We start from the raw sequence: 23999 nt of genomic DNA, 5'->3' as shown, positions 1-23999 counted from the left end.
GAAAGCACACACCCTCCCCCCACTCCAAAGGAATTCTGGGAAAGGCCGACAAAACGATTCAATGATTTATTTGGCCCAGAAGTGATCCGTATCCCCTCCCTCACAGCCCTTTGGCTCCGAGAAGACTTACATCCCTGCCAGCGGAGGGAGGGAAACAGGACCTGCACGTGGTCCAGCGTCCAGACATGCTTGGGGGCTCTGCTCCGCACGCCCAGGGCAGCCGATGGGCTCCAGGCCACCTCCACGCACAAGGCTCTGTCATCCTCGTCATCTACGGCCCAAGCCGCAATCAGAATGAAAGCAGGGGAGCTTGAGCAGGAGAAGTAGAAACGAGGCATGTCCCTGCTCTGTGCAACGAGCCTGTGGGGCACCAGGAGCTGTCCCGTGCTGGGCCACCACCTCTCCCGGGGGACCCTGGGGCGCGCAGGCCTCCCCGACCCTGCTCCAGGGCCTGATGTTACGCAGGTCTTGGGACACGGACCACGAGATTGGTGGGTTTTCATCTGACGTTGGACTTGGTCGCACGCCGTGTCGACCTCAGGGCCCAGGAGCCGCCTGGTGGGTTTGAGGCTCGGGGCGCAAAGTTGTCTCTGTCAGCTGGGGCCGTTGTGACGAAGTACCTCAGACTGGGCAGCTCGATCGGCGGTGACTCTCACAGTTCTGGAGGCGCGAAACCCCAGGTCAAGGTGCCTGGTGGATCTGGTTCCCGGCGAGAGCCGCACCCCGGCTTGCAGAGGGCCACTTCCTGTGTCCCCACACGGCGGGGGGGGGGGGGGGGGGGGCGGGGGGGGCGGAGAGAGAGAGAGAGAGAGAGAGAGAGAGAGAGGGCGAGCCTGGCCGTGGTGTTCCTTCCTCATCATACACGGGCACTAATTCCATCTTGAGAGTCTCGCCCTTGTGACCTCACCGAAACTAAATCGCGTCCCCCAGGCCCCGTGTCCTAAGATCACACATCGGCTGTCAAGGCTTCAGCGCATGAATCTGTTGGTCGCCCTGGGCTATGCAGATTGCCTCCCCACACGGGGTCCAGGGAGGCAAAGGACACATGCGCCCCTTTCCCCGTGGAGTTTGGGGGAGGAGCCGGGAGAGCAGAGGCGGCGTAGGGTGCTGCAGGAGGCTTCGTGTTGGGTTCGGAGGTTTTAGACGTGACGCTGAGCTCGCCCACAGTCGAGTGATGCCCGGGGTACGGGAGCTCGGAGCCGGCTGGGGTGCAGGTGTGAGTCGCCCAGTCTTCACACTCTGGGCGAGCAGGGACTGACCGTGCGTGGGGCAGCACTCGAGGTCGCTGGCGATGGCTGAGCTGGGGCCCTGGGCTCTGTGGGACCCCTGCCACATCGGCTAGGAAGGGTTCCGAGCCCAGTCTCCTCCCCAGGCACGTGGGGCTCACGTCTGGTTGGAGGGTTTCTTGATGCATGCCGAGGGTGCGTTTACCGTCAGACCCCGAGGCTCCCCCTTATTTGCCTGACGTCACGGCTGCTGTGACGTCTGCCCCCGGGAACCCTCCTGGCCTCCCCGCCGGCTGCGTCGGCTCAGGGAGAGAAACGGGACGTTTCTTCCAGTAACAGGGCTTCCCTGCCGCGGCACGAAGGGCCCACGCGACCCGCTTTTCCTGTAATTCGCTCTTCTCGCTCTTATTGCTTGGGGTCGAGCGACGTCACGGTGGCTTCTGTGTCCAGCGCTTCCCGCCAGGATCTCTCGGGCAGGCCCCGTGGACGCCTGAGGTCCCGCGGGTCTCCGCTTGTCCGTCCCCATCGCCCTCGGTCCATCCCAAGACTTTCTCGGGCGACCCAGAGCGGCAAATCCCTGCCTCCGGCCGAGAAGCTTCTCGGTGACTGGGTCGCAGCGTCGCCGGCCTCTTGGCAGGCCATGTATTGACCCGTTTAATTCTCCTCGTTAAATTTCTCTCCCACTCAGATGTTTGGCTTTACGCACTGTATCACGTTTGGCCGAGTGTGTGTGCGGCTGGGGGCGGGAGGGGCGTTGACTATCATACTGTGTCCTTAAACGTCCATTTTTCTCCCAAGGACAGATATCTAAGAGCTAGCTGTGGCACTAAGCACATATTCTTTTCTTTAAACCAACTTTCTTCTGTTTCTAGCGCAAGTCCCTGCCATTGTTTCTGTCCTCATTAAGTGTTACTCATGCCTCGATCACTTCCTACTCGGGTTATAGATTTTGTTTTTTTGTTGTTTTTTCATGACTGGTCTAAAAAATGATGTCTTTTGAAAATGTGAGAAGCCAGACAGACGGCAGAGAGAATGCTCCTCGGCTCTGGAAAATAGAATATTAGTCAGCCGCTTTAGTCACTCGTGAAAAATTTGAAATTAAACTCCAAGTTGCCCATCCCGATTTCCCAAGTTTTCGTCATTCCATTTCTTCCCCCAAATTCAAACCCGGAATCGACTTCGCCCTTTCCTGGGTGCCTTTGTGGGTGGCCATTCCCAAGCCCCCAGCCAGAGGGGACAATGGGGCGGCTATGAAGGACCCCTGAGTGAGGGCCCCAGGCCCACCCGCTTCCCCACCCAGACCCAGGCCTCGCTCGCTCATGGGCACAGCTGTCCCCGGCGAGGGGCTGTGGTACTACTGCCGAAGACCTTCTGACCCCATGGGGGCCCCGCATTTGGCTCTGTCATGCCCCCCACCCTAAAGTAGCTCCCTAGAATGTAGGCGCCGGCCCAGAAGGAGACAGTCCACAATGCCCAGGGGGTCCTGCTACCCCCTCGCCTGGGCCCTCACAAGCGACAGGTCTCCCCAGGCCTGGGGCCCTGATGCTCTCTCTCTCCTCTTTCTCCTCCCATAAGTGACCATCAGAGAGAAAGATGACTTCTCCCCCCATCGCCTCTCGCCTCCAAGCCTCGTCCCTGCTGGGGCAGAGATGGCCATGTGCACCCCAGAAGCGGATGCTCTCGGCCCGAGTGTGGGCTGGTCCCTGGGAGAACCCCACCAGGCAACGCCTGTGTCCCCCGAGCCCGGGCGAGGCCGTGCGGCTGCTTCCTGCCCATGGCGGGTGAGCAGCTGTGCCCAGCGTCACCTGCAGCGCCACCTGAAGAAGCAGATGTGACTTGCCCGCACCCTTCTCTGCGCTCGCCAACTGGAGAAAGAGCTCGTCGGGGGCCCGGAGGACGCGCAGACGGCGGGACTGGCCCTGATGTCACAGGTCGAAGGAAAGTCGTCACCACTGACTTAGGACGCCGGCCTCGGGCTGCTCCGTGGGGAGATGTGAGGAGCTGTGTGGATCCCCCGGAGGCAGGGGCAGGGGTTACAGAAGCTGGTGCTGCCTTCACCCCCGCCCCCCGCCCCGACGGCCGTCTTTGGCACCCTCCCCCCCCCCCGAAAGCTGCCACCTGCTCTTCTCCGGGGGCTGATTCCCCCACCACCGCCGAGATCAGCACCCTGGGGTGAGGGAGCTGGCTTCTCCTGTCCTTCAGGGTCGTCCCGGTGGGTCTCTCTGCCCCCCAAAGAGGGGCTGCAAGGCAAAGCAGGGTTCCTTCCCCTAGTAGGGGCGAGGTGAGGGTATCCGGGGTACAAAGCTGGTCACCTAGCCTGTCCCCGCCTCAGGGGCTGGGCCCGCTAAATGCGATCAATGCGATAAATGGCCACACCTTGCCTGTCTGAACCCAGGGCCCGCAGACACTCCGGAGCGCGGCTGGACCAAGGCGGCCACAGACAGGTGACATTTAATATGGTGACGGTGATGGGGTGCATCGTGTCTCTCCCCAGATGCCTACGTCGAAGTCCTAACCCCCTCCCGAGGACACCAGAATGTGACCTTATCAGGAAACAGGGTCGCTGCAGATGATGTCGTGGGTTCCTAATCCAACACGACAGGTGTCCTTACACAAAGGGGACACCTGGAGATGGTGTTCGCGCAGGGGAATTACCTCGTGAAGACGAAGGCAGAGAGCCGCGGGGGAGGGAGCAACAAAGGCAGCCCGCCAGCTGCGAGAGAGGCCGGACCAGGTCCTCCCTCGTGGTCCCGGAAGGAGCCAGCCCCCGGTGGCGCCTTGACCTCGGACTTCTGGCCGCCTGACCTGTGTGACACGACACATTTCCGTCGTTTGTGCTCCGCGGTTCGTGGGGCTTTGTTACGGCTGCGCTGGCTACGTGATCCCATGAAGATCATCCTGGATTCTCCATCTAATAAAGCCAATGGCTCCTTTTCTTGGGGGGGGGGGGGTTGATGTCTGGAAGCCAGAAATGCTGCTTTTACGCACCGTGGAGGTGGCCGAGGCAGAAGGCGGGGGGTTTCGGCCGGGGCGGGGCGTGCTGCTTGTGTGTAGGTGTGGCAGCTGGGCTCTCCCCACTGGACGGGGGACAAGGAACCGGACAGTCTGCAGTGTGATGACCACTGACCGGAAGCTGGGCAGCCCAGGTCCGAGTGGACACAGTGACTCACAGTCACTGCTCCAGGTGGCTTCCCTGGCCGCCAAACCCACAGTGACCTCTGCATTGAGGCACGTCACCTGAGCCCAGGGGTAACGGTTCAGAAACATCACAGTGATGTCAGCCAAGAGCTCCCGCGCCCTGCGTGGACACTCCAGGACTGGTCGAGGCAAGTCCCTCAGCCCCCTTGTTCCTCAGTTTCCTCTCCTTTACCTGCGGGAATAGGGTGCCTCCCCGAGGGACCCATCGCGAAGGGCTAAACGGACCACAGCCCGGACAGTAAGCACACACGCACACCGAGCACTGGTTAGTATCGATAATCACCGCTTTAAGGCCACTAGGGCCCCTAAGGTCATCGACCACAGGGAGAAATGATGGCCCCAGGGGCTTTGACAGCTTAGGGCGAAGTGGGGGCCAGCACTCGAGCCTCCTTCCCCCACCCCTGCCCCGGGGAGCTCGGGGCCCTCACAGAGAGAATGGGTCCCCATGCTCTACATGCTGAATTTTATTTCAGCATCGCCGAAATAAAATTCCCGGGATTTCTTGGCGTTTCAATCATCTGGAGCTTCACCTCGGAGGAAGATCAGACACACCGGCTCAAGGAACTCCCAGTGCAGGCGAATCCGGTCACCAGTTTATAAGAGAAAGAACTAGAAAGGATGGGGCCGCCCTCAGGTCCCACCTGCTACAGGTCGGGAGGGTCGATACCTGGAAATGAAGGCATCCCACACGGATTTCGGGGGCAGGGTCACGGCACGGAGAAGCGTGCCCTGAATTCTCCTGGGCCGTGCCGGGCCGGGCTCCCCACCACGGACAGCTGCGCACGCCGGGACGAGTGGGTGGGGTGTCCAGGCGGGGTGAGGGGCTTGCTGACCCTAGAGGCTGAGCAGGCGAATCCCGCGGCTCGGCCTCCCGAAAGACCCTGTAATTTTCAGCTGACTAATGGGAGGGGAAGGGCAACGTGTCGAATCACCTCTCAAGTATTTAATTTAATTAGACAAGGAAAACGAGGCTTCTTTAAAATTCTCACTCGGCGTTAACTTCTGTCACAAAGCAGCCCGGCGTAATTGGTGAAAGCGAAAAAGTGATTACCGAGGCTTAAGCTTGTTTTTCACAGCTGCTGCACATTTACAAAGTGAGCTGGACGGCGCTGGGCCGTCCAGACCCCGGGGCCCGGATTCCGGCTCTTCATGAACCGCCTCTAATAAGCCTGGGTAATGGGGCGGGGTGGGGGAGGGGAGGGGAGTACTGGAGCTCGTGGCTCGGTCCGTCCCCCAGGTCCCCCCCTTCTTCCCCGTCTTGTCCTCTCTGTGTGGCTTTAGAGTCACCCGTGTGGCAGGTCGAGGGGCCCCGGCTCGTCTATAATCCTTGGCGAACGACTTGCCCAGAGTCACACGGCCAGTTACCAGCAAAGCCAGGGAAAATCCAGGACGTGCGAGGCCCGCGTCGGAAACGTTTTCTGTCTTTAGCGAGTGAATCAGAAAGAAGGGGGGGGGGGCAGCGGATCTCGCGGCCAAGGTGAGGGGTGTCGCCGGCAGCTCTTTATCCGCCGCCCTTCCCGTTTCCCCATTGCCATTGGTCATTTCCGCTCATCTTCGCATCTCTCCGAGCGGCTCGCCCTTCCTCGTGCTGCTGGAGAGCTGACCGCAGCACGGCGACCCCTGTGTGGAAACTGAGGCGCCCCTTCACGATACCGAGCACGCCGGCTGGTGAACGGCAGGAGTCAAGTCTCCTTCACGCGGGGAGGGGACAGCTTCTGCCCAGCGACTGGACGTCGTCTGCCACGGGCCAAACTCGGTGCTGGAATCGACAACCGAGGGAAGACAAACAGACCCGGCCCTCGAAGAACTAACAGTCACGCGGGCGAGAACACGAGTTTTCTTTTCGTGTTTGGCAGAATCATTCAACGGAGCATCGTAGCACGAACGCCCGTGGACTCACCACCCAGTCATCTATAAAGTTTGTCCTTTACTCCCCTGCTCACCCCCGCCTCCAAGCAAATCAGACTCGGGGTGCAGCAGGCCAGGAGCTGTCTGCAATCCCGGACCACCTGGCTAGGGGTTCGGCTGGATTTTCTTTTAGAAAAAAGTTTCAATTAGGCAGGTTAGGAGATGCAGGGTTTGGAAAACAGACTGCTGGGATCTTTCCGAGGATTCGGAGAACCTAGATGTTTTACGAAGCCCGTTAAAGGGTTTCCAGGCCCCTCTGGCTTGCATCTCGGCGGCGTCTTCGCGAGGAGGCTACACAGCCTTACCGGGGCAGGGCGGGCTGCCTGCAGCCGGCGCCCGAGCCCCTCCGGGCCGGGCTTTGGAGCGAGGGGTTAGCCGGCTCTGCCTCAGGAAGTCCCCTCAGACCTTTGGGAACGCCTCGACTGTCCTCGCCACACGCCACGCGGGTCCCAAGCTGCTCCCCCACCCGCAAGGCCACCTCGAGAGTGTCACACGTCACCGTCCTCGACCCTGCGTCGCGTGTGGCAGCCCATGGTGTCATGGGGGGGGGGAGCTTTGGGCGTTCCTTTTTATTTTTGGTCAAGTTGCCTGTTTTTCTACTTTCCAGTGGGAACCATCAAACCCATCCAATCATATATGTTAAATATATGCTCATTTTTCTACAACCTTGTAATTTTTTTTAAAAAAGGAGGGGTGATTCTTCCTTTTAGCAGATTCCATCCAGATGACACCCCACGTCGGTGGCCCCCAGACCGGCAGCAGCAGCCCCTGATGCAAAGCTACGCTGCTTTGTTTTATTTTACTTATCTTATTTTTTCTTAAAGCAGGCAACACCAGCTTAGCTCCCTACCTCCACACCCCCCAGAGCCCCGGCTGCCTCCAGGGGCTGGGAGAGGACTCGTGGGGCCCGTGGTCACTGTGGGCTACAGACAGGCTGACTTGGCCAGCTGTTGTCCATCCGCCATCAGGACGAGGGGCAGCACCGATGGAAAGAAGCCGGAGCACCCTTCCCTCCTCAGGACGTGACGCCGGCGGCCGGCCTTGGGGGCCGTGCCGAGGCACACGCGGGCTGGGGCGGCGGGAGTCATTCTCTCTCCCCGCCGAGCGGGCCGGGGCGGTCGCTTTTCATGTCTGTCGGATGCTGTATTTACGGGCTGTCAAACTGGGTCGAAGAACGGTGACAGCAGAGTAACTGGACTGCAGGCAACCGGTTCTGTCCGCGCCCGGCTTCCATTACGTTGCTGCGAAAGATAATTGGAGACAGAAAAGCCCAGACGTGGAGTTGGCTCGGCCCGTGGCAGGGGAGGTTGGCGCGCCTGACCCGTCGAAACGAGGGACCCGCTTGACGTGTGGCTTCTAGAACCCCCAGAACTACTTCACTCGCGGCTCGGGGCCGAGCAGGTACGTGGGGTCGGCAGCGTCTCATAGTCACGGTTGGAATCTTCTGGTTTCTTCTCCTTTGCCGTGGAAGAGTCGGTACACAGAGGCCGTTCCTCTGGACCAGCGGGAGGCACGTCACCTGGGCCCTTGTGAGAAGCTCAGATTCTTGGGCTCCGCCCCAGACCTGCCCCATCAGAGTGGGGCTCGGAGATATCTTAACAGGCCCCCCGGGGGATTCGGACGCTCACTTGCGTTTGAGACCCGCTTGACTGATGTATGCAGTGGAGCAGCGTAATTGCACACTCCAGGGTGTCGTGCATAAGCACGGAATCCTCCCCGATTCCGGCCTGCTGAGTCACCCCACACCAGCCCTGCACCCTCCCCCTCCCTGTCACCTTGCTGCCCCCCCCGGGGGCCCGCGGGAGCGCTCCCGAGCCTGGGCCCTTTTCTGGGGTGCAGTTTTAGCTCCAATGAATCAGTTCTAAACTCTCCAGGATGTAGTGAAGATGCTCAGGAAAGGACACCCACCAGGGCGGACTCCGTGAACCTTTCATGAGGACTGTCCCCCGGGCCACCAGCACTGAGGGACCCCTCTCGGGATCTTTATCATACAGACTCCAGGGGTGCAGCCAGCCCGGGGGAGCATCTCGGCTCACACGTCACGCGAAGACGAGCTTCTGCGGAGCGGGCGTTTCGCTGCGGGCCGTGAAAACGGAACGCACGTCAAGCGTTTCCAATTGACGACATTGCGAAATGCAGAAGGAGGTGATGGTATCGGCGGATGTCAGGATTTTTTTTTTTTTTTTTTTGGCGCCCCCTCTTAACTTGCGAAACATCAAGCGTTTCTATGAAGCCGCCCGGTTCCCTAATTACAGGCTCTGTGAGCCAGCACTTCTGGAGGATTTTCAAAGGGAACGCCGGGATCCCCATATAATGGAGGGTTGGGGCGCTTTCACACCAGGACCTGCGTGCTCCTGCTTTTATCTTAGTGCACAAAGGTGTCCAGAGAGGGTCACGAGGGCCAGGCTCCAGGGTGAGGCAACCGACCGCAGCCTGCGAACCGAGGTGCTGGCACGCCCGCCCTCCGCCGCGGGCCCCTGCAGGGCCCCCTGGGGTTCCGCGGTGACCCCCGGGGGTCCCCCCAGGCAGGCGCGCATCCTCGCTGGTGGGAATCCCGTGCCTCGCCATCCCCGCTCCGAGAGGCTCCCTTCGAAGGCGCCGTGGGGCCCCGCGGAGGTCTGGTGACGGAAGGCGAGGCCGACAGACAGCTCCGAGGGCCCCGAGCCCGGTGCAGCATCACCGCCTGCTGGGAGGCCATTTCCGAGCCCCCCGACCCTGTGTAATCTGGGGATCCTCCCTCTCCCTACGCTGAGGCGAGGTTCCCCAGGTCCCCTCTCGTGTCAAACCTCTGTCCGGTCCCTGTCAGCGAAGACAGATGCTCAGGACCCACGTGGATAGACTTAAGTGGGGAAATGGAAAGAAAGTTTGGGGGAGATGGTGAGCCAAGGGAGATGACTCTGAACGCCAGCCTCCCAGAGGGGGCCAGGGGGGTCCCCCGCCCCCGGAGGCAGGAGGCGGCGCGCTCACGGTCCTGTCACCGGGCTCGGCACGGCGCGCTGGGGACTCGGGTTAAGCCCATCGGTGGGGCCCCAGAGGTGGCATGCCGCCCTTGGCCTTGGGCCTTGGGAACCACCGCGAAGCTCGGCGACGTCTCATCGGGGGATGGGAGGACGTGACAGTGCCCCAGGCCCTCCTCCCCGGAGGAGCCGCCCGAGCATGAAGACACTCTGCGCACACGCGGAGGGGCTTCGTCGGGTCTGCGTTAATTAAGAACCTCGGGGAGCACAGGCCACAGGAAACACGAGACTGTGGGTGACACATGGGATAATAATAAGGTGCCCGGGGAGCCCCGGGAAGGGCGAGGACGGCCAGCCCCGGGGCGTGGGGACACAAAGACTCCCCCTCGGCCGTGCCGTCTGTGACGAGCGCGGGACAGTGGTGGTAAGGACAAGAAGATGAACGTGAGGTGGCTCAGCCGAGCGCGCACGTGCGCGGACTGAGTGTGGCTTCCTCTCCGGGTTTCTCACCTGGCGGCAGGGCTTCGGAGGGGCCGTCACACCCGCTCCCTGGCTCGCGAACCACCCGCGAGGCCCGGCCGCGTGTGGGCTGTGTTCTGCTTGCCTGCCCGCGACGCCGAAGGCCCGGGAGCGTCTGCCGTAGCGGGTGCAGATGACGGGGAAGCCAGTCTCCCCGTGACGAGGAGAGATGCGGAGCCAAAGGACAGGCACGGGGACAAGGGACAAGGGATGGGAGGCGGGAGGGGAAGGGCCTTCTCGCGACTGGGCCAGCGTCGGAGAAGCCAGCCCTGAAACTACGATCCTGGATTACGATTTGAAGGACCAGAAAATGTGAGCGAAGGCTGGCCCGTCACGAAAACGAATAGGGAGGAGGGGAAAAAAAAAAGCTAAGTACGAATGCCCCTGGCATCCCACGACTCCAAGCTAGCCGGCCCATCTTGGAAACACACCTCGCAAACCAAAAACTCAGCGTGACGAGAAGTCATCCTCATGTCCACACTCGCACGAGGCCGGTGGCGCAGTTCCCAAGGCCCCCCCTCCGCCCCCCCAAATCTAAGCTGCTGCCCTTCATTCAAGATTATTCAAAAAGGGGGGAGGCTAAGATCGGATTCCCAGAAAACGTTCCGGAGGAAATTAGAGGCAGTTTGATGGGTGCGTGGGAGGAAGTCTGAAACCCCGCGCCTTGCCGACTCTTGCCAAAACGGCCTCTCAGGCTAGCACTGCTCTGTTAACAGGCGGGCAATTTCTGTCCCACAGAAAACCACCGGCGGGACGCAGAGCCACCCCGACCCTGAGATTGCCAAAGACTGCAGAGGGCGGGAGGCTCGGCTGCTGTACCCCGCACACCGCCAGCCACCCCTGTGGGGCTGTCACTGCCCTTCGTGACCCCTTTGGCTTTCCCACCGGGTCTGGACTAAGTCACTAGAAAAATGGCTGATCGAGCGTCCACCGTGTGAAAGGCTCTGTGACAGGCGGGCGTTATGGAGAGAAATGGCTACAAAGGACCCACCAGGCCAGCGCTTTCCTCCAGGCCGTTGGCGCTGGACGTGGAAAAGGGGAGGCCATGGGTGGCGATCGGCCGGGGGCTTCTCCTCGGTCCCTACTCGCTGCCCTGAGCGCGGGGGTGAGCTCCATCTAAGCGTAACCGTGACCCCCGGGGATGCACCGGTGAGCTGGGGGACCCTGCGGGGAAGCTCTGAGCTGGACACGGTGTGTCCCCTGCCTCCAGGGGACCACAACCCTTCGAAGCCTCAACGTGCTGTGTGAACTCAGGGCGACAAGTGGCCATCAGTGCCGTGCAGTTGGTCACGTGGGGCCCCTGCCCGTTGACCCTGATGGAGGGCAGGGCCGAGGGCGGGGGCAGAGGGAAGGAGGAAGGCACAGCGAGAGGCAGGGCTGGCTGGAGCTGGGGCAGCTACGCTTACCTGAGACCCGGAGCTGAACCACACTGACGCCGTCGCCCTCTTGACCCTGGTCTCCTTGGAGGCTCGAAGGGATGAAGGCCCTGGCTGAGGGCCAACCGCACACGCACCTCGAGCTTCGGAGAACCGATTCTTTCGGCAAACGCTGTTTTGAGATCTCGGGCAAAGGAGAGCCGGGATCTGTCTTCAGGGGGCTCCCAGTGCTCACAGCGAAGAATCTCTCAAGAGCTCAGGTGATAAAACCCAGGAGAAATCTGGTTTTGCTCCTCCGGCGCTGCCCGAGACGGGGAAATGGCTGTAGCCCAGACTAATTTACTTCTTAAATGGCATTTAAGTTATATTTCTACGCAGGTAAAGTAGGGAAAACGAGCAGGTGCGAACATGAAAATCCAAACATGAGAGCAAGCTGGCGAGGAGGGTGTACCTTGTGCCGGTGTACTTCCCCGAAGGGTGTTAAGTGCCCAAAATTGAGAGTGGAAAAAAAAGTCTAGAAAAGCCCTAGGGAAATATTAAATAATCATGCACAGTAAGTCCACACCCTACGATTTTTTGTGTGTGTGTGTGGGGGGGGGAGGGGTAAAGAAAATGAAAACTGAGCTGTGCCCTGACCCAAAGCGATCGGAGGAAGAAAAGGGAGGATTAGCTCAGACTGAGCGGCCAGAAAAATGGGACCGTTTCCCAGACACAAGAGGAAGCGTCCACAGCTGGATCACCTGTGTCGGCCACAGAGGGTCAGCGGAACCGTCCCACGTCCGAGTTTCGCAACTTCGCCCGGATCCCACTGTCCAGACGAAGCCCCTCTCTTTTTTCTGATTCATAAAACACTATGTCACAGAAAAGTGAATCACTTCATCGCTACCTAAAGTAACATAATGTAGGTTAGTTACATTTATGATAATTCAGAATGATTTAAAAAAAAAACGATTTAAAGTAACATAATGTAGGTTACATTTATGATAATTCAGAACGATTTAAAAAAAAAAAGATTTAAAGTAACATAATGTAGGTTACATTTATGATAATTCAGACAATTAAAAAAAAAAACATTGAGAAGGTTCTAAGTGTGATTTTTAAGATGCTGGAACGAACCAAAATTTAAAATATGTTTAGAATAACTACAAAAGATGATGATTTTTTTTTTTAAAAAGATCATATCTGCAGAAGAGAAATAATTTGCTTTTATGTGATCTTTACTCTGAATGGTTTATGGGTCTTCAGAATGGCAAAGTCACCTGGAGGAATCAATCCCCCGGCACGAGGCACAGCTAATTGGCACTGGGGAGCGCATCTCGGCACCCAGAGGGACGCGTCCCCTTTGGACAAGAGACTGGGAGGGGCTTTCTCGATTCGCACTGATCATCGCTTACAGGGCCTTCCGGGAAGCACCTCGTTCTTTCCGTCCCTCAGGAGTCAGAGTTCTTCGGGAAGACGGAGACCCGTCTATAAAATACACGATGACCTAACGGAAATGTTATCACCGAACTTTGAACACTACCAGCAGCGTACAAAGAAGTCACGAGATTCTGGACACCACAGGCTGGCTGACCCTTGGTGTGAGTATCTAAGACCCCAGGGGCCTCACAGATAATGACAGAAGAATGACAAAGACAAATGAGCTTTGCATCTCAGGAGTCTCCATCAACTGGGGCCTAAATACCAGTTTCTGGCAGCGCATGTTTAAAATCTGTATTGGTATTAGAGCCGATGTAGATTCTGACATCAAAATGTGTATGCCGTGTTAAGAGGACACAGGATTACATCATGTGTCATAAACACAGGCAGAGGATCCAAATCCATTTATTTCCTCATCGGAGCCCAACTACTTGGGAGGTAGAAATATTTTTCCTACCAAGCGGATGATCTGTTTTATCAAGTTAGTCAGCCATTTTTGTAAACGGTCTTTCAGCTGAAAAAACAATACACTACTTACATCATATTGGAAAAAAACAAAACAAAAAAAAACGACCTCGAGGTTTGCAAGCAGCATGGCTAGTTTCCACCTCTGCCGCCCCCGCTGATCGCTGCGGATCGTGGAACCGGCCTCATGTTGCCTCTGCCTCCTGCAGGCTAATCGACGCCCTCGAGTTCATTGTTTCAGCTGCATTCATTCATTCATTTATTTTTTGCTTAGGTACGCTGCTGCGGTCCAAATTCGGTCCTCGGTCAAAGTGAATCCGGCCCCAAAAGGGTCCATGTTGGGATTAACACAAGAATGTGATTGTCTTTTGTTGGTCGGCATTTATTTGCAGCATGCATTAAAAAGGGGGGGAGGGGAGGTAAGAACTGCTTTTTTTTGGATCAAAAACAGTGCGCTCTCTCGCATCACGCTCTTACACGATTCCCAATTATCTAAACCGTTGATCGGCGGTAGATTTTTGTTTCTTTTCACCAAATGGCTGGACATACGCAAAAGTGAAGGCAGACCAGAAATAAAATACACTGCTAATAAGTTTTAGACCAGATTTAAGTTTTTTTGTTTTTTTTGTTTTTGTTTTTTTAATTCAAATTGACCCAAAGCAAAACTTACATCACAAAGGAAGAACAAAATACAGTATGATATAACACGCCGGGAGTTACATGAAGGCTAAGTTTGTGGGCGAAGAAGGGCCTCATCCCAATCGCGTTCGGGGCCAGGGAGCGATCCTGCAGGAAGGTTAGAAGCGCGCTTTTCGGATGGTCCACTCTGGCCGTTCGACGTCACGGTTGCGCCCCAGGCCGCGCGTCCGAGGCTGTGCTGGGCTCCCTCCCGCCGCAGGCGTGTGTGCTGCGGCCTGCGCCAGGACCCTGGGTCCTCGCGCGGAAAGGCTGCTCCGAGCGTGACGGAGAACGAATTCAAAAACAAAACGGCCAAGTCCTCCCAACTAACAAGTGTGGATTATTCTGTGGTAAATAGTTTAGAAATATGGAAATTAAATAATCTAAAAAAAAAACAAAACAAAAAAAACAAAAAACAAAACAAAAAAAAACTCTCTTGCTCTGCTGTACATTTATGAACACAAATATTTACACACACGAAAAGAAAAATCTTGTTTTCGAAAGATGAGGTTTGCAGTTCATTAACGATGGTAATCTTTTATGAGCTGGTTTCTTTGGTGTACTTGCCCAATATATTTTTATAAAGGTTTAGTCATAGGCTTAAATAATCATACATTTCAAAAGAAACAGAGAAGGATCAGTGACAGATTTGATACTCTTCGGAACATCTCAGTCAAGATTCTGGAAAAAAACGATCAGTTTATTTTCTGAAAATGACACGCTCCCCCTCCTCATCCTGCGGCCACGCGGCGCTTCTGACAGTCAAGTTCAAATGCGTTTACCCTGCGCGTCGATCACCCCTGCATTCCACTAGCTACCAACTCCGAGACACTGTAGTTACTGTTTGTCAAATGTGACATGTGATTGGGATTTTACTGAGAACGAAAACACTTTTTTAAGCTTCTAGAGAAATCAAACCTCAAACAATAAATAATGGAATTATACACCTACTCATTAAATAGACATCGCAATTCCAGGAAGAGCTCTCATAATTTTTTTTTTGGAAGTCGCAGCAGCAATACGGAATGAAGAATTTACCTCCATCTGATCTTTTTACTTGGAATTCCCTGACTCGACCTCGGTGGCTTAGTGTGGAAAGCTTTGAATGGTTGGGGAAAAGGAAACCTTTTCAAGCTGAATAAATTCATACACACGCGTGAGGCAAGAGGCACTGGCGTTACTGCGCAGAGTGGGGGTGCCCGCCCATCTCCTCACTTCCCTGGGCCTAGGGTTTCGGGGAGAAGGCACTCTCGACCCGTTTCTGGCTGTGCCATGTCCCGGGATGTCTCGGCTCCGACCCGGGCACTGGCTGAAACAATGACAACGCAGCTTAGCTCCTATTCTCGCGAAGGCGAGATGACTTTCGGAGAAATTCTTACGAAGGAGACATCGACTATTTCTGTCTACCAGGCTGCAGTCACAGTTTCGAGACGGCCACAGAAATGGCCACGCTCTCACTGGCTCCCTGCAAAAGGGGCTATGTGGCCATCGACGGTCCCCCGGATCCTTTCTCCGTAGTGGCCTGTTCCTCAGAAATGTAGGACAGCCCGATCGGACACCCCGAGACCAAGGGGGCTCTGCGTCCGAGAGGACAAACTCTGCGGCTCAGAACGTGTACCTGCCGGAGCCTGGAACAGGAGAAGCTGGAGCCGACCGCTGAGCCACACTTTGCAGGTGGAGCGGTCTGACAGGTGACGGTGTGACGACACACAAGGAGCACGTCCGAGAGGAGCCCTGCGCCGCCTCGACTGAGGAAACGCACGTGTCCCTAGGGTGGAACTGTTTTGGAACGGCCCGAAGCGCTGAGAGCGGCTGGGGTATCTGAAAAGTTTGTTTGTTTGTTTGTTTTCCAGGAACAAATAATGCTAACTCGGGCACGCACGCCCCGAGGGCGTGATGATCACAGATCTCTCTGGGAGGGCACCCCCTGTTACTGACACATCGTCACATCCGTTTTTACACTGCCAGCCAACGCCCGGCCAACCCAGAAAACACAGTAACTGTCCAGAAGAGCCTCACCGCGTGTAACCTTCAGACAGACAGGAAATGTCTCATTAGCACATTAGGAATCCATCAGACTTACAGGTGTGCACCGATTCGCAGTTTTACCTTTTAGAAAATTTTCTTCACTGGGAAGAAAAAAAAAAACAAACAAAACAAAAACACTGTGAAACCACCTCGAATTACTTAACCAATAAAGCCAAACGGTTTAACAATACTTGGGGCTGTTTTTAGAATACTCTGCCGCCAGGCTTACATTTTCGGCTTCGAGGGACGGAAAGGCCGAAGCTAAAAATGGAAACCGCAGCTGACACGCTCTGGCGCTGTGAGTCAGAGAGAAGTGGCTGTCCCCGCTCGCGCGGTGGTGTGCCGGAGCCGGCTGGGGCACGAGGCGCGTCAAGGGAAATGGGGGCTAAAACATGCCGGGGGAGAGTACTGCACCGGAGGCACTGTCTGAGAAACAGAGCGCGCTGGCTTTCTAAAGTTCTGTTCTTTCCCCTGAAATCATTGTAAAAGCACAGTCCAGCTAGAGACAGTAGTTGACGCGCGCTGTCTCTGGGTAGTGTACCACGGTTGGTCAAAAAAAAAAAAAAAAAAAAAAAGTTAAAAACCAGAGCACACCGACAGGAAGCAGAGGTACTGGATTTATGTCACCCGAAAGCTACAGCAATTAGGAAGAGAACAGTTGAAACAGCCAATCGGTACTCATTAAAAATGACTGCGGGGACAGCATTACTGTAAAACTGTCTTAGGGCGTTTTCCAATGGCACCCAAGACCGCCTCCTCCCCGCCACGGGGCGAAACCACCCCTCCGAACTTTAACGTGTGCCCTGTTGGTTTACGCCGTGCACCCCAATGAAACCGTAAATATGAAAAAGGGTAAATTCTACACTCCAAACCTGCTCGCGTCATTTTGGAAAAACAATTTTTGTAAATGCAATATTGTATAGAAAGCTTGGACCTCTTAAACCTGGACCAAAAAACCAAATTAAGACCTTCAAGCGTGTGTGTGTGTGTGTGTGTGTGTGTTTATATATATATGTGTATATATATATATAAAAAAAACCCTCCCCTACAATGAAAACCAACCGAACAAACAAAAATAAACCTAAAAGTGTATACCTGCCTTCTGACTTTACAGCAAATCAGAAATTGCATAGGATATACTTTGTGCAAGGCGGAAAGCCTTTTACGTATCTGGAATACAAGCCCTACTCCTGCTCACAGTTCTGTGTGGATCAGATATCGTCAAATTTGTGTTTTAAGTAGTCTTTGATGACCTTGGCAATCGGTAGCTCATCAAGCAGCTTTAAGTTCTGAAGGCCTATACATTGTCGAATTTTAATTCGGCACAGGTCCTGCAAGTTTCTGGGCTGTCCTAAAAAAAAGATAGGAAAAAAAAAGTGTTACAAAGCTACGAAGCGCGATATCTCTGGTGAGCTTTCCGGCTCCGGAGAGGGTGACTTACTGCACTGGCAAGGGTCTCTCTCTAGACGTGGCAGGCGAATGACTGAAGGAGCTACCGAGAGGGTGTGTCCTGGGCGCCTGCACCTGAGGTCTCATTTGATGGCTTGGTCGATGTTATTTTCACCCCCATTTTCCAAATAAGGACACTAAGCATCAGGGATTTCAGTAAATTGCTTAACGTCAGATGACGAATTACGGCTTTTGAGACCAACGCTAAAGCGAGTTCTCGCCCACGCTCAGCGTCCGCATCTCCAGAGCTGGGTACCAAGTGGCAGGCTCCCCAGCGTGGCTTCTCCGTTCAGCTCGCTGTCCGGGACGCTGGCGCCCAGACACGGAACGCGACTTCTGGGGGGCTTTCCCAAACAGCAGCGCCCGCCCCCCCAATCATAGTGATGGCAGACATAGCAGAGCCTTGGCTGTGGGGATTGCGGGGGGAGGCGGGTGGGAAAGGTACCCCAAGACATTGGGAATCTACGTGTCTTCCAACCTCACACCCTGACCACCTACCTGCAAAACCTCTGCTCTAACCCACCTCAAAAGAAGGACGACACAATGCGATTTCTTTCACTTTCGAATGCAGCGTTTTGTAGAAACAATACAGATGACCCGGAGCACAGGCAGACGCGCTCAGCGACGAGGCTGCGTCTGCGCCCGCCCCGGCCACGCTTTCATGTTCAATGGTGACGATAATAAAACTAATGGATGCGGGACGCTCACTCTGTGCCACGGAGTCTAGGATGCTCTTGGCACATACTAACTCCTTTAATCCTGCTTCTAGAAAGTGCTTTGATCGTCACCCCTGTTTCAGACTCCTCCTGTGTCTGAGAGAGTCAGTAAAACGCCCCAAATCAAAAGAAGGCCATGCTTCAGCGGATCCCAAACTCCTCTGTCTCAAAACCTCTTTATGTTTTTAAAAACTGAGGCCCACAAAGGACTTCTGTTTATGTGGGTTACAGCTATCTATGATTACTACATTAAAAGCAGAAACAGAAATTTTGGAATTACTTATTCATCTAGAAATAACAAAAATAAACCCTATTACATGTGAACGTAAATAAATTGTTATGAAAATAAAACTAAAAAAAAAAAACAGTGAGAAGAATGGCGTTCTTTCACATTTTTATAAAGCTTTTAACGGTCTGGCTTAACAGACGATAGTTTAAGTCTCATACGGGCTTTGCCATCCGATCTACTGTGATGAACTCACACTCTCCAGTCTCTGAAAAAGTCCTCTTACACTCGTGAAAGAAGGAATGTGAAAAAGGCAAATAATGTCTTAGCATCTTTCTGAAAATCGTCTTGACCGCAGACACCCTGGAAGGCTCTCGGGGAACTCCAGGGGTCCCCAGGCCACACACGGAGAACCACTGCTCTCCTTAGTACCCGAACCCCGACTCGAACTGCCCTTGTCCACAGTGATCGCCATTACTCAAAATTAAGTAATTCTTCATAAATGAAAAGGCCCCTTCGCACGCAGACCTCTGCTCCGTAAGGCCTGTGTGAGCAAGTGCTTTCCAAGAGTCACTCAGCACACGGGCTGGACACAGCGGCGCGGTGGGGGCCGTGGCCTCCCTAGAAACGTCTGAACCAGGGGCTCGCGGGGCTTCGTTGGTCCGCGCGAGGACCTCTGTGTGGCTGGGACACACACGCCCACACGTCTCTTGGCAAGACTGCGAGCTCGCCCCCTTCCCGATCTGGCCTAACAGGGCGCCGCATTAGGGAGACGAGGTCAAGTTCCCAGCAGACAGTCTCAGAGCATACCTAACCGCTAGCAGGTCCCTCTGCTGCTTTACGAGGCTGTGATCTGACGTTTGTTTAGAATGAGCTATCAACGCCCGTCTTCCTCGCTCTATGGCCCGTTCCACGAGGCCAGGCCCATGTCTGGTGCCAACGTGAGCCCAACGGCTCACCCGCAACTCAACAAATACTAGCGGGACAAGCGAACACGTAACAGGCTCGTCCTTAAAGTATAAAACGGTCAGCGCATTGCAAAACGCGCCCCTGTCAACGGCAAATCATTTTCGAAGCTGCTTTGAATTATTTTTCATCACCATTCCTAAGCTACCATTAGAAAGAGCATAAGTTACAACTGTCATTTTTTCAATAAATGCTTAAAGCATTTGATGTGCAAATACCAGAATATGAAATAGATGTGAATCTTTTTTTTTTTTTTTAAGGATCTGATTTTCTTAATAGATGGCAGGTCCTTTTCGAGTGCGATATTAATACAAAAACCACCACAATGTATTGAGGCCAAAAGCAGATGAGAATAAAGTCGACACAGAGAAGTATACGCACACGCGTAAACGAAGACACACTATCCAACAGAGTGGAAAAATTACATTACCCAAGGTGCTTAGTTATCGTTAAAAAAAAAAAAAAAGGATCAAGACAACAGGCTCTGCCTGGCGGACCTGCTGATCCGCTCGTTTTGCAGCAGACGCGCCCTGTGAAAACGAACACGGTCGTCTCCTATGCTGCATGCTTCCTGTCACCGTGGGACTGGGCGCTCCCACCACTAAGACAGGAAGTCTAGGTTCCCGCTCCCCAAAACTGGGTAGGAAGTGACGCTACGTGACTGCTGTGGCTAAGTCATGAGAGGTGATCGTGGCTTTCACCACGCTCTTGGGACATTCACCCTTGGAAAGTGGCTACCACGTGCCACAGAGAAGTCCGAGCGGTTTATAAAAAGGAACTGGGGTGGGTGTCCACCGGTCCTGGCCGAGCTCCAGGCAACCGTGAGCACCGACTTGCCAGCTGCGTGTGTGAGCCACTCTGGAAGCGGAAGGGCCACCCCGGTCGAGTGGCTCCAGGTGACACTGGGCATAGCAGAGAAGCGAAACAATTAACGATCGCTGGTTTACGCCACTCGATGTTGCGGCGTAAGATGACACCCAAGCGAGACTCGGGGACCTGGAAGTACAGCGTGGCCACGAAAGGCACTGAAAACAGGTGGCTTTGTCTCCGGGAAGGGCCTTGAGGAGGCCGCTGGTCGGGGCTGGAAGGGAAAATGTTTAAATGCTACTAGCGGCTGGAGGCGAAGGGGACCCGCCTTGCATTAGAGGTGGGGAGTCCAGCAACATTGTCACCTGCGGTAACAGAACACAGGAAGTTCCCCGATGATCTCGTTAAGATGAGCCTGGAAGCGTCGCTGGACATGACAACGTGCGAGACAGCAGAGCCGAGCTGGCGACTTTAAACAGGGGACTCAGATACAGAAACCTCGCCGTCCCCGGAGCCCCCTGCGCGGGCCTCTCCCAGGAGACGACGCGCATTCTACGCCTAAATGTTGGGGAGCTTTACTCAGTCTGCTGCTGGGTTTCCCTACCCTGAGGCAGTGCGTTGTGCTGTGCCTATCTTTAGATATTCGGGGGGCATCCTGACTGTGTGTGAAGTTCGTCCACGAACAAGCTTTAAGGGCGGAGCTGCGGCTCGGTGGCTAACTGCCTGGGTCTGACGCCCGGTCCCCCCCACCCGCAGCGTGTGACCTCGGGCAAGCGCCTCAGCCTCCTGCCTCGGGTCCTCCTCTGCCCGCCTCCCAGGCTTCTTGAGCGTAAAAGTTCATTCTGGTAACGTGCTTAGAATAGTGCCAGGCACGCGGTAAGACCTACGTGAAAGCATCACAGAAATAAACGGTAAAACAGTAATTTTTAAATACTTGTACGGACGTTTGCGTCTCCTGTGCAGAAAAGCATAGGGCTCCTTCTTGGAAGCCGGAGTCTCCCTCTTCCCGGCGTTAAGAATGAGAAAACGAGTCGACAGCTCGACGGTAAAGGAGGGATTCCCGTTACTGGGAAACACTCTGGAAACCACCGCTGCATCTTTAGGAACATCACTTTAAGAACGGAAGAGCGTAAATGAGAAAGAAGCGCTTATTTCCTTGTCAGCGCCTCACTGAGCGTCCGCCGTGTGCCCAGAAACGGGCCGCCACTGCCCCGCAGGCTCGAGGGGCAAGACGAGGGAGGAGGCAGGGGAAAAGGCAGAGGAGCAGAACAAAAGGAACGGAAGCCAAAAGCCACCACGCACGTGCCGACGCCTACGAGGTGTCTCAGGAAACGATCCCAACCCTGTCAAACGACAGCCGCCCTGTGCGCGGGGTTTTAACAGGACCTCTGCGGGGTGGCGGGCAAGAGAGTGTAATTTAAGGCATTACACACACTGGGGGAGAGGCAGAGAAGTACCAGGTGTCCATACTGACAGACTGCGACGGAATTACGTAACAGTTCAAAGGGCTGCTCGCCTCTCCATTTGGTGAAGAAACCCGTCATTAGTGTTAATTGGGTATTAAAATGGAAAATCAGCTTTTGAAGGGTCTCGTCTAGTAGAAATTACAAAACCAGGGCAGCGGCGTAATTGAGAAGATTAAATGTCATAAACCACCGCCTCGTCTCTCAGCTGTGAGCTCTGGCTCTTGTCAGCTTGGCACAGAGAAGCGGCTCCGCCACGTGACTGCTTTTCTGGAGGAGATCATTCTAGAAGGCGGAGGTTTCCGGAAGTCTGGCTGGGGGTGAACAGACGGCAGCTCTTGGTGGCTTCTCCGTCCACTCAGAACCAACGAGGCACCAGCAGACACGATAACAGAGCCACTATTTACATGCAGCGTTTATCGGCGTTTTTACGGCAAGTTTTCTAAAAACCCGCAGTTGCTTTTAAATCACAGGACGATGATTTTCTTGAACTCCTCCTATTGAAATGATCTGCTTCTAGTTGAAATGGTATACCGAATGGTAAAAATGGCCCTGAAGAAACAGCACCAAGTGGCACTTCTGCTGGCCAGATGCCGCGGGAGTCTGAGCTGTCCGGCTGGAAGCCGACGGCTCCGTGCGGTCGGGGGCTGGACGCAGCTGGCGGCTTTGACTCACTGCTCCCTGACCGGCCGCCTCCTCCCCTCCCTGGCTTCCAGCAGAGGTCTCCAGAAGGAGCCCGCGCTGGCTGGTTCCTCTTCACACATCATCATTCACCAGGAAAAGAAAATCTTACTGAACACTGAGCCGGTGAAGCAGAAACACTCCACCTGCTTTCGGCAGGACACGCCACTGGAGAGTCAAGAAGGAATGAACTATGTCGAGGCATCTGAGGACGGAGAGTTACCTGCGGCCATCGAGAGACGGTCCCTCCCTTTGGAAAAGCACAGCACGCATCTGCCTGGCCATCGTCCTTTACAGAGCCAGTCGGCCGGCCGACCCACGCCTACCGAGGGCCTACTGGGTGCAGAACTCCAACACAGAGAGATGTCCCTGCTGATCTTTCTATCTGCAGCAGCACTTCGAGGACTGGGAATCAAGGAGCAGCTCCTCCTAGCCCACCGGCCACGTCTCCGTGCGCAGACTGCACGAGTCTACAGCACCGGGCCGCACAGCAGGAGGTGAGCGGCGGGCGAGCGAGCCAAGCGTCATCTGCACCTGCAGCCGCTCCCCAGAGCCAGCGTCACCGCCTCAGCCCCGCTTCAGCTCCTTAGGCATTGGATTCTCACGGGAGCACCGGTCCCTGGTGCCACAAAGGGTGGGGACAGCTGTCTACAGAGCCGAAAACAGGAGGCTTGGATAGAAAAAGACTCTACGGGATTCACTTGTTGGTAGCAAGCCAGCCCTTGCTGTTCATTCAGCAGTTAAAATGTACCAGGCACTGTTTTAAGTGCATTATAAATATCAACACATTTAATCCGCATGCTAAGCCTCTAAGATGGATGTAATTATCCTAATTTTGCAATGAGGACACTGAGGCACAGAGTGGTTAGGTAGCCTGCCCAAGGTCATGGCTAACGTGTGGGAAAGTTAGGGCTCGAGCTTGGGTGATCTACACTGTTTAACCACAGAGCAAAATATTTAATGAAAGGGGCCGAGGCGTTTACGTGTGTAGCATGGCTTTCTGAAGGCAGCCCGGCCACACTAACTTAATCAAGTGTCTCTAGGGTAGAACTTGAAACAACAACATAAGATACCCAGAATTTAAAACGGAAAAGATATACTTTGCAGGCTCTCTTCCACAACAGACTCCTAACCTCAAGTTCAAGAGTAATCTTATCTTCCATAACACCACCACCCCGACCAGTCTACAAACGGAGACTGATGGAAAACTACTGCAATCAGCATTTTATTGCAATCTTCTCCTGAAACGCGGCCTGGGTATGAAGAGTCTGGGAAGCTGGGGAGGACACAGCACACACGACACCCCCATCTCGGGGTCCCTCCGTGTGCCTCAAAGCTTCCTGCGAGGGGCCACCTACCAGACAGTGCAAAACGCCCCCACCGAGGCAGGCCAGTCTGCACTGCAGGACACGGGAGCCACCAGGCACGTGTGTCTGTTTCGATGTCAGTGACGACAATTAAATAAAATAGAAACTCAGCCTCTCAGTGGCATTAGCCGTACGGCAAGTGCTCGACAGCCACGTGGGGCTAGTGGCTACCGCAGGGGACAGCACGGAGAGCTTCGGTGACAGCATGGGTAAGAGCTTAGAGCCTGGTTTGTCTTTATGCTTTGGTCTGAATACACTTAGCGGGAATCACGTCAACTTTTCTTCCTGACGAATTCACGAAATTCGGATTACATTTCATTTCTAACATAAACTTTTCACTCTCGGGTTTAGTTCCAAGGAGGAGTGAGGATTACTTATAAGTAAATCAAGTACCTGGTATCCAGAATGCCTGTCTTCTTCCCTAACGTTAAAACCAGGTGAGGAACAGGAAATTCATTAAGATGGGCGGCAGAGGGCAAGATCAAACATTTTGTTTATAGCCTTTAGGTCTATGTTGGATGTTCGGTTCTGGGATATGTACCGAGCTGGT

The 23999-nt window shown here is 54.9% G+C and overlaps 1 protein-coding gene across 2 annotated transcripts in view; it reads right to left on the bottom strand.

Moving 5' to 3' along the window:
- Positions 1–13657: 13657 nt before the first annotated feature.
- Positions 13658–23999, bottom strand: part of ASB7 (ankyrin repeat and SOCS box containing 7) — a 33424-nt gene continuing 23082 nt past the window's right edge. For both annotated transcript variants that reach the window (XM_016154912.2, XM_016154913.2), the window contains exon 7: positions 13658–17125. In XM_016154912.2, coding sequence (XP_016010398.1) covers positions 16986–17125 — 140 coding nt within the window. In that variant the 3' untranslated portion in view covers positions 13658–16985. The remainder of the gene's footprint in view (positions 17126–23999) is intronic.

Source organism: Rousettus aegyptiacus, unplaced genomic scaffold (genome assembly GCF_014176215.1).
Source record: "Rousettus aegyptiacus isolate mRouAeg1 unplaced genomic scaffold, mRouAeg1.p scaffold_m13_p_14, whole genome shotgun sequence".
In the NCBI taxonomy this organism is placed as follows: Eukaryota; Metazoa; Chordata; class Mammalia; order Chiroptera; family Pteropodidae; genus Rousettus; species Rousettus aegyptiacus.
Note: the sequence above shows the minus strand (reverse complement) of the source record. Positions and strands in the feature narration are given on the sequence as shown.